At 40.0% G+C, this 10007-nt stretch overlaps 1 protein-coding gene across 1 annotated transcript in view; it reads left to right on the top strand.

Annotated features, from left to right (window-relative positions):
- Positions 1-8450: 8450 nt before the first annotated feature.
- The window catches only part of LOC104075005 (astacin-like metalloendopeptidase), a gene marked incomplete at its 3' end in the record, with an annotated part of 12997 nt that continues 11440 nt past the window's right edge, over positions 8451-10007 (top strand). The window contains exons 1-3 of the mRNA XM_009575331.1: positions 8451-8519; positions 8680-8704; positions 9608-9745. Of these exons, the coding sequence (XP_009573626.1) occupies positions 8451-8519; positions 8680-8704; positions 9608-9745 (232 nt within the window). The remainder of the gene's footprint in view (positions 8520-8679; positions 8705-9607; positions 9746-10007) is intronic.

Below are 10007 nucleotides of genomic sequence, written 5' to 3'. Positions count from 1 at the left end.
GGAAGCCACAGCTAACATCCCGAGTCCATCTGCTGCAGTGCCTCATGATGTTATTTCCCTCTGATTCCCACTACTAACAGCAAGTAGAGGGAATGACACTCATGGAAGCTCTCCTAGCACATTTTTTAAACATGTCATGCACTGGCTACAGAATGCAGCTGGAGATTATTTTCTCTACCAGCACAGGCTATAGGGCTGATTGCATGACATGGCCCCAGCATGGAACTTGCTCTTGAACGGCTCACCAATAATATGCAGTTGAAAAAACACAGTTTGGAGATGTCTGAGATAATGCAGCTCTGATCTTTGAATTGCTGCTAATGTCAAATCCCAGCAGTGCAATAAGCCAAACTCAGTCAAACTGCTGCATGTCTAACTCTTGAGAGTCTCCAGGATTAAGGTTATAACATGCATATCACCTGTACGTAAGCCCATCAGGTTTCAAAAGCAAACAAAAACCTGGAAAATACCTGTGTAAAAGCATTTTTTTGGATAGTCAAGATAAATGGAAGAAACTGTGCTGATTTCTAAATTTATTGCTTTTTCTCCTGTGAATTATAACCAGCTGATACTCACAGCTTGGTGTTTGAAGTACTTTTTGGCTGGAAGCTCCACATTTCAGATGGGATACAAGATTAGGAACTCAAATATTTATTTTCATGGAAGCTCTCCTAGCACATTTTTTAAACATGTGATGTCAAGTCTTAAACTGTTGAAAGCATACATATCCCAAAACTGAGGAAGGATGATGTGGTTATACTAGTTCCCAAATTTCTCCTCTTTGCTTTTGCAAAGAACATCATCGTTTTCCCATGGGTCGAATGAACTGTCCTCTGTCTTTATGCTGCCCCATTCCTCCAGCACATCTGAAAATACCCATCCCTCTTGCTGAGCATAGATCACTTTGCTCTTTGACCATTTATGCCTATTCTTCTCTGTCCTGGGCATCTCAGCTCCATTTAAGCAGCTGAATTTTATCATGGGAGGTGGAAGATAGGAGTACTTAGAGACCACAAAAATGGCCTAATTTTTTCAAACTGAAAAGCAGGAGTACTTAGAGACCACAAAAATGGCCTTACAAGCTAATTTTTTCAAACTGAACAAACATTTTGCCTAAGACAACCTGGGCTGTCTTTCACAGCTCGGTACCCTCAGCTTTTTTTCTCACTTCAGAAAAGAACACCTTAGAGCTGCAGGATTGTAAAGTTGTATCCCCTCAGGTAAATCAGTGCTCTAAAAGTCAGCAATGGTGACCAGAATACAGCTATTTTAGTAGTAATGATATGCTACTCACCTAACCCCAGGCTGAGCTTCCTGTTACAATCCATCTTCGTCACAAATCTTTACATCAAAGCATAGTTTGGGTCATTAGCAATGTTTCCTTGGACTCCAGCTTCTCCCATGAACTCTCAATAAACCATCATTAGCCCCTGTATGATTCACAAAATCTACTTTCAAAACAGTATTCTAACAAGAACACATGTGTGACAGGGGCCCCTGTATGATTCACAAAATCTACTTTCAGAACAGTATTCTAACAAGAACACGTGTGACAGGGAAAAGGGAGCACATTTTAAGTTCAAAAAAGCTAACCTATGACATTAATACCTGGACCAGCAGAAGCTGAACTAAGTAGCCTTGAAGGGTCCTTGTAGTCCTTTACTCACGCACACTTACACCATCAAGCATCCACTGTGCTTGTTTTATGCTGACAGACATCACTGCATACACTATATTCTGACTCTGAGAATTTTCAGTACTAAAATGATAATTATTTAGTCAGTTATAATGGTGGCACAACCCTCTCCTATCACGTCGGAAAATCCTGTGCAAAAGACCCAGTCCCTGCTGTTAGCTACATGTTATCCAGTACCACAGCAACCACTACCTGCAGTCCTTGGGATTCAAGGCAAAGTACTTAATCAGTAAGTATAAAGAGATTAACCACAGAAACAGTGGCTCTATCAAAGCTTCACCTTGTGCAAAGCTAGACAACTCCTTAAATACAACTTTTTCAAAGCTAGATCCCTGAACTCTGTGAAAGCCGCGGGTATTAAGCATTTCTGAGAACTAGCGCACCTGTTTCAAATCCTAAATGTGGCTGAAGGTGCTTCTCTTTAGCAATCAGCTTTGAAAACCTGACCTTAATTGCTCCTCTAGAACATAGGTAGTAGCACCCAACTGCTTTGTAAGCGCTAGCAAGAGAACACTTGAAGACTGGAGGTTCTGTTCCGTTGCCAAATATGACTTGTCAGGGAAGTGTAGCAATCCCCATGGAGAGGGATGACACAGGGCTCCTGGCTTCTAGTTCTCATTCTGCTACTGAGAGATCCTGGATAAGCTTTTTCATGAGTCAGCATCTGGATTACTTTATTCATGAAATGCAGCTAAACATCCCATTTTTCAGTGCAGTATTTCAATATATTTTCAAAATACTTTGAGGGAGACATGCTAAGAAAGTACTGAACGTTATTACCTGCTTGTACATTTTTCATGTCATTTTTTAGCCTAGCAGTGTATATTCCCCAGACATGCACTGTCCCTACAAACATGCAGAGAAATTGAACCTATTCTATTTCTGAAGCTTCATCCTGACAGATTTATGAAAGAAAGGTTTATTCCGGCCCAGTTGCCTGATGTTTATCTATTAAGAAATTTCATCTGAAAGTAGTCTCTTGTGTATGGAACTAGTTTCGTTTCTTAGCAAGGTTTCAGGTTTGTTTCCCTGAAAGCCGCTCTGGAAATGATATGTACATGTATATATGTTTGCATGTTTGTATAAAGTCAATGTTCTGGTTGCACAGAAAGAGCTGAAAAATGCATGGTTGTAACATGACACTTTAAAAAGTGTAACTCGCTAAAAGCAAAAAATTTAGATAAAAAGGATAAAGACTTGGAAAAGGCAAGAAAATAACATTATCAGAGATAGAAATAAAACATATACTAGACATTGTAAAAAGACAACAATCACGCTTAGATGTGGGGAGCAGTAGAAATAAAGAGTGGAAGTCATATCTGAAGGGTGAAAATAAAGAACAGTGTAAATTCTGACAAGTGGAAACATGTAAGAGGTAAAACAATAATATATTTTTTTTAAATTGGAAGTTTATCAAAGTTGATGGAATCAGTAGATAAGCAAGATATAAAAGAGGCCCTCAGGGAAGATAAGGTTACTTTGGAAAAGCTGCACATTCCTTAGGTTGACATGTGCTACGGAGCAGGACAGGGAAGTTCCTGGTCAGATGATTCCTTACAGGGGTTGAATCTGAGCAAATCTCAGGTTCGGGACGAATGTCTCAGAGAAAGTGTCTTTGCTCGGAAGAAAGGGTTTTAGCACAAATCGGTCCAACGAACAGTCACATCTTGCTAGGAGCAGATGACACTCACCCAGGAGTTCAAAGGCAGCTCACGTATGAAACTGCTCAGCTGCTGAGTGAGTTCGATACGTGCCGCTTAAATCATTGCAGTGCCAGAGCTATCGGAAAGTGCAATCAAACTTTAAAAAGGATCCAGGATGAGTGATTGTATTTCTTCCATACCCAGGGTTGGAAGAAATATGCAATAAAAATGGAAGTAGTAGACTCGGGGATAAATACCATATGTTGGGGCTGAGTCAACATAGCTTTCACAGAGCCTGAAATACAATCTCCTAGAGGTCTCTGAGGAAGGCAGTGATGATCCAGTAGGTGATCAAGTGGATATAGTAATCTAAGCTGCAGTTGCGTTCGCTGGACAGTCCACACTGGGGTGTAGGGAGTGAGGAAGGCTGTTGCAACATGTTGTAGCTTTTAGGGATGGAGGGGGCCAGCAGACTTTAATGGCTCCTGACTGGCCTCACCTGGGGCTTCCACCCACGGCCTCTGTCCATTGGCCCAGGGGCTCCATTTAAGCTCTGGCCTTAGCCTTTGCTCCCTGCTTGGGCTGTGCTGTAGGGCTATGTATTTTCAGTCTGGTCTTGGTCTCCTTGTGGGACTTTTGATCTATGCTGTATCCTTGTCTTAAGTCTTGTTCCTGTTTTTGGCTTCTGGATGCGATTCAGCACCTTGTCAAGAGGCTGTGCCATCTGCCTCCCCTGCTGTGCTGAGGTACTGTGAGACTGGGCTGTAGTCACAGCTCCTAGGGACCCCCCGCTTATGGAGCAGCCCTTCTCTTGCTGCTCCTCTTTGGCCAATTTGCCTTGGTTCTCTTTCAAGGCAAACCAGGGAATGGGGCAATGACCTATGTTGTGAAGTCAAAGTGAAGCTAGGGTAGAGCCAGAAGAGTATTTGGCTTCTGCAGTATAAGCTTTCCAAAAGCTTTTAGGAGGACTCATCAATAAAATAAATATTAAGATTTAAAAGTCCTTGAGGGAAAATGGTGCAGGTAAAATGGCTCATTTTCCTAAGGGGTCATCAGAGCACCTCAGAAATCTGTTGTGGCATCTGTATGTATAATCTATAAATATCTGGAGAAGGTGAATAGTGAAGTAACAAGCTGCAGATGCTAAAACAAAGTTTTGAGATGGTTTGGGCTAAAACTGATGCATCACTTCTCAGCACAGATTACAGGACAGACTCTGCATGCTTGCAAGCATTTTCTGCAGGAAGCAGCTACCGTTTGGTGCGGTGCAGACAGGGATCAAAGGAGTGAACAGGCTTGAGTGGTGATGGGGAGTTCCTGACTTTCTGGAAACATCTCCCACTTGCACAAATGGCAAACCACTAGAGAGCAGCATTAGATCAGGACTTCTGTTATGTGCTTGAACAACTTGTGAATAAAACAAAGGATTAGGGTGATGTTTGCAGTTGGACACTGGCTTCAGATCAGATTTTATCAGAACCAGGGAAGCTATAGACCAGCCAGTCCCATCTGACTCAGCCTTTGGGTACTTAGATACTCAAATATTGAAACCAACCTTTGTAGCTTATCTCCAGGAACCCAACTTTCCCCATGCATCAATTTCAAAAACTACAGTAGAGTTCTCTTCAGTCTACAGCTACTGCAACCAGATAAAACCAAGTTAGCTGGAGAAGTTTGAACTGATTCTTGTCTTTAGCCATCATCTCAGGTTAAGGCTCACTGACACCTGTAGTTATCTCCAGTGCAGAGTCTTTGGACTTGTGGCTCTTCTTTCTAACATTATGGTATCATTCTGAGACTGGAAAGGTAAAAGATAAATGGTGGTAAAATAGCAGAGACCACACTGCTGCAGGAGGAACAGAGTCCAAACAGGTATTGGTTTCAAACTAATTTCAACACATCTCATTTAGTATTTACACTGAAGTTTTTTTCTTTTGAAGAATAGATCTTTCATTTAAATAAAAATGTACCTAAAATGTGGAAATATGACAATATATGCTATGGCATAAGATACTCCAACCTACACTAAAATTGACTAATTATATTAAAACTAGCATTCAAGTGTTTATGTACCAAGCATATACTATGCTCAATAGTAACCTTTTCTATGAAAGGTTTGCTTTTGCTGGCTGGTAACTGCGACAAAGTAAGGACTAGGCACCAGGGACCAGATTTACAAAATCTTAGTTTCATGATTGTGACCTTTTCTACAAAAGCCAAAACGTTTTTATTGCACTTGATCAAGGTCAATGATTTAATTATTCTGAACTGATTGACTGGCAACTGAAAAGTAGGAAAGCTCATTTTCTTCTCCCAATCAGTAAATAATGAGGCATGAATGCATGCTTTCACTAATCCTAGCATCCTGAAGGACGCGGTATCTGTAAACAGATAACTGTTTAATAACATAATTTTAAACACAAATGAAGTTTTGTGCATGTTTTTATTATTTAACTGTTATAGTGTAATAGTTTCATTTAATGTATACAAAGTTATTTAAAAATGCTCTTCAGCAGAATCTGATTTCTGTCCAAGTGCAGCGTCACACAAAACAGGTTTAAAAAGAATTGTCATCTAGTAAGGGCAATACTTTCTATGATTGTGACTTAAATAAAAAATTAGGACTATTAATGCAGTATGAACAATTGATCTGTTTAAACATATGCAGATACCGTGAAGCCTCCTGAAAATAATAAGCTGCTTAAGGAGAACACGCAGCTTAGTTAAGCCAACTGCTTGTTCACCAGCAATTGTCTGCATAACCTTTGGTGCGAATAGCTGAGAAACTGAGCATTACAGTGATTTTCCACTGGGCCCTTAGACAACCACGTGGCCTTTCGCTCTCCTGAATTTTGTTTCCTTTGAGGTTCATATACTTTAATGCTTTAGCCAGGGAAAGTGCCCTCTGTACTTTCTCGTTACGGAAAGATCATTGGACTTACTATTCCTGTTGCTTCTGATGATACCCATTACTGATACAGAGCTAGGAAAAAACCTATACTTAAACACCAACAGGTGTTTGGTTTTTCTAACTTTGTCATTTAATATTAATGCAAGAGGGACTTGGATTACATGGTGAAAGAAGCGCTCATTCTCTGCTGTGGAATGAAGGTGAAACTAAGTAAGCATTACTAAGAATGTGGTAAACATTAAAATTACTAACAAACAGCAGGGATAAAATATCTGGTAGATCAAGGACAGTGTGGCTAAGAATGAGAAATGTCAAAAGACAGTGTAAGAAAAGACGTACAGGAGAAAGAATGCAAGTTACAGCTGTGTAATCAAATTATTTGGATAGATAATGAGACCAAGACCTGAACATTATTCCACTAGAATATCAAAGCAGACAATGTAGACAAGCAGCATCAAAAAGGAAATCTGCATCTAGGAGACAACTTCTGATCATGTGTTATCAGGTGATACAAGACTTTGGTCTATTAATTAGCTTTGAAAAATACCCAATTATTTCTGGCAGTCAGGAAAATGAATTAAACCATGGGATAAATCTCTTGACTCAGGGGTTACTCTGGTCTGTGGTCTGCAACTGGAGTCGGTAAAGTATTACAGCCTTCCACGGAATGGATATGCAAATCTGCATGGCAGAACTTCAAAGGGCCCTTCCATCCCTCCTTGCTGCATGTCTGGAGTGACCCAGCTCCAGGCTCTGCACAGTGATCTGGTCTGTTCTCTTGCTTTTATTGTCTAATAACTTCTGCTCTCTCCCCTGTCATTTTGTGATGTGTAGCAGCAGAAACATGCTCCTGTGACTCCCTCTGTCTCTCTTTTGAATCTAATCTTGAATAGACGTGGAGGTTGCTCGGAACTGAACGGGAGGACCTCTGGTTATCGGTGTAACAAACTAATGAGGACTTATGAACTTCATCGTCTTATCAGCCAAAGCAAAAGGGGTCCTCTATGTCTGCACCCTGCAGTTATTGCAGTATAATCTACGTGGAAATGATAACTGTAGATGAATTGTGGAAGTCACAGAAATGTGGAAATTTTAGAAAGTTTAGGAACAAACTATTAGTAAGGTAAAATAAAAATACTAGTAGCAAAGCTTTAGGTAATACCAGCTAAAATTTTCCTGGCAAAGTAGCCCTTAAAAACAAAGGACCAGCCTATACATCTATCTGGAAAGGCACCTTCTGCCATCTCGACCTGCTGTGAACCACATAGATTCCTCTGAATTTTGCCTTTGCAGGCAATTCCAATGGTTTTCTTGCTTGTTTCTTAAAGATCTGATGCAGCAATTCCTTAGGATATTCTATAGCACTTAGGTATTTGTGCAGGGTTTGAAGCTGGGAGGAGAAAGCAACATCTGCCTGCCTATTGTGGTGTTCATGTGGCTTCAACATGAATGTTCCCGTTGTGTGGCTTACTCTTACAGTGTGGGTTTTCTAGGAGTCAGCCTGCCTTTCTAGGCTTGTTTCTATTCAGGGACATCAAAGGAAGGAGGGCTTCCCAGAAGGTGGGAAGCCAAAACTCTGGGAGCTGGTGGTTTTATTTACTTGTAGACTCCAGAAAGACACTCATCACTGTCAGTGACGATTTTATCGCAAGATATGGTATTGGAAAAACAATTTCAACCAACAATCAGATTCATCTCTGGCTCCAACAGATTTCCAGTGCTCCTGGCCAGCATTGCCTGGCTGAGAGCTGCGCACAAAGCGGACAGGCTGACAGATGAGCTCTGCGGAGCGGTGTGGCTCCTGGCAGCAAGCTAAGGAGTTTCTAGGACAGGTAGTCAAGTTGGATCAAAGAGTTCCTTGACATTGAGTTTTGCTGTAAACAGACTGCTACCTGGTCAGCAGTGAGGGGACCTTCAGCAGCTCTTAGAATTAAAGATGAGTCACTTTAAGGTTGCTGGATTTTCTTTTCTATTGCTCCACTTCCTCTGTTTTCTGAAGATAAATAAGAAATGAGAGCCTGGAAATTCTCTTGGGAGGTCCTGCAGCTTGTTTGTTTTGTGAAAATACTTCTTGTTATCTAATTTTGTTACACTTGTTAACAACAGCAGCAGCTTTCCCATAAAACTTGCCCCAAGTAAACTAACAGCAGCTTTGAGGACTGAGCTGCAGAGCAGAAAAGATCAACTCGGAAACTTGAAGATGAAGTACTTTCTTCTACCGACTCATCTAGCATTTCTCTATAGCTTTGCACTAAGTAAACCTGTCTGGGTGTGTCCCTGCTCTCAGGTGTTTAGAATTTACATTGCTGCTGCTGAGTTGCTCTGACTATCTTAAAATTAATTACAAACTTTTACTGCTGTGATTCTACATGATAGAACTTTTCTGCTATGGAGATAAGCATGTATTAAAAGATTTTTTTTTTTCCCAGATAGCTACAAGAAACAATGACTTAGGTGAGTTTGATTGTAATTATTATATAAATAACTGTAGATTTTGGTGGGGCTGCTTCTCTATACCTCATTCTCATTATTTGGTGTATTTTTCTCTTTGAAAATATTTTCCAGCATCGGTGGAAAAAAATTCACAGAATTCAGATGTGTTTTAAAGTCACATTCAGTGTGATTATTTATGCTGTCATGATAAAGAGATTAAGAAGACTTACTGAGCAATTGCTACATGGAATGTTCTTTTCCATATGTAGCCTCAGCAAATCAGAATACTTTTCACTTTGATTTCTTTCCTGTGTGATATAAGGCACTTCCCTGTCTGCTGTACCCAAGACTATTGTACATTTTTGGCATAATTACCAATAGCTCTTGTCTGTGAGAAATGTATTCCAAGTATTTTGGAGTCAAAACTGAGAAGCATGTCACTATGTCTTATGTCAAATTAACAGTTAACCCAGAAATTAATAGCTTGCATGCATTCAATATGCATGATAAAAACAATCATTTCCTTTGTATGATTCATCCCACTTTTACAGAGGTCAGTTATGATTTTTCTTTAATTCTACAAGCTCTAATGAAGAGAACGATGACTTATAATACTTAGCCTTCCAGTCTGAAGGCTCCCAAAGCTTCTTAAGCTAAAATATATTTAGTCGTGACTTTGATTACAGCTGCACTATGACATCTATATTAATATTAATCTTTTCTATCCAGGAAGCAAGGCAGACCTAACCAGTCTTAGCATATTGTGAATTCACTCAGTCTTAATTTACTAACCCTTTTTCACATTATTGGGAAATGAACTTTAGTGAAAGAAATTTCCGAAGGTACAAAAGCTCTCATCTCCCTTTTGCACATCTATTTGCCTTCTCAGTGCCTTGTATGTTCTTTATTTTCTTCATCTGCCAGGTAGTGAAATAGCTGTGTATGAAGGAGACATCCTCTTGAGAAGAGGACGACGCAGTGCAATTAACTGTGAGAGTTGTTTATGGCCCAAGTCACAAGATGGACTAGTCAAGGTTCCAATTAACATCTCTTCTGATTTCTGTGAGTGTACGGAAATGGATGCTATAAAGTTAGCATTGATCTTCTGGTCCCTGTACTCTCTGTTATTTTATGTTTCTGTGGCATGCACCAAAAGCAATCTTTGTCCAAATAAGAATCTATTGACATGGCTCTTTTGCTAATCTGTTAGCCCTATGGTAGTCTGGCTAAGGCTCCAAACATTTCAGTTATAGACACTAAAATATGTGGTTACTTGGGCAGTAGTTGTTATATAAATACCAGCTAATAAATTTTAATTACAAAT

This window comes from Fulmarus glacialis, unplaced genomic scaffold (assembly GCF_000690835.1).
Source record: "Fulmarus glacialis isolate BGI_N327 unplaced genomic scaffold, ASM69083v1 scaffold26663, whole genome shotgun sequence".
NCBI classification, from domain to species: domain Eukaryota; kingdom Metazoa; phylum Chordata; class Aves; order Procellariiformes; family Procellariidae; genus Fulmarus; species Fulmarus glacialis.
Note: the sequence above shows the minus strand (reverse complement) of the source record. Positions and strands in the feature narration are given on the sequence as shown.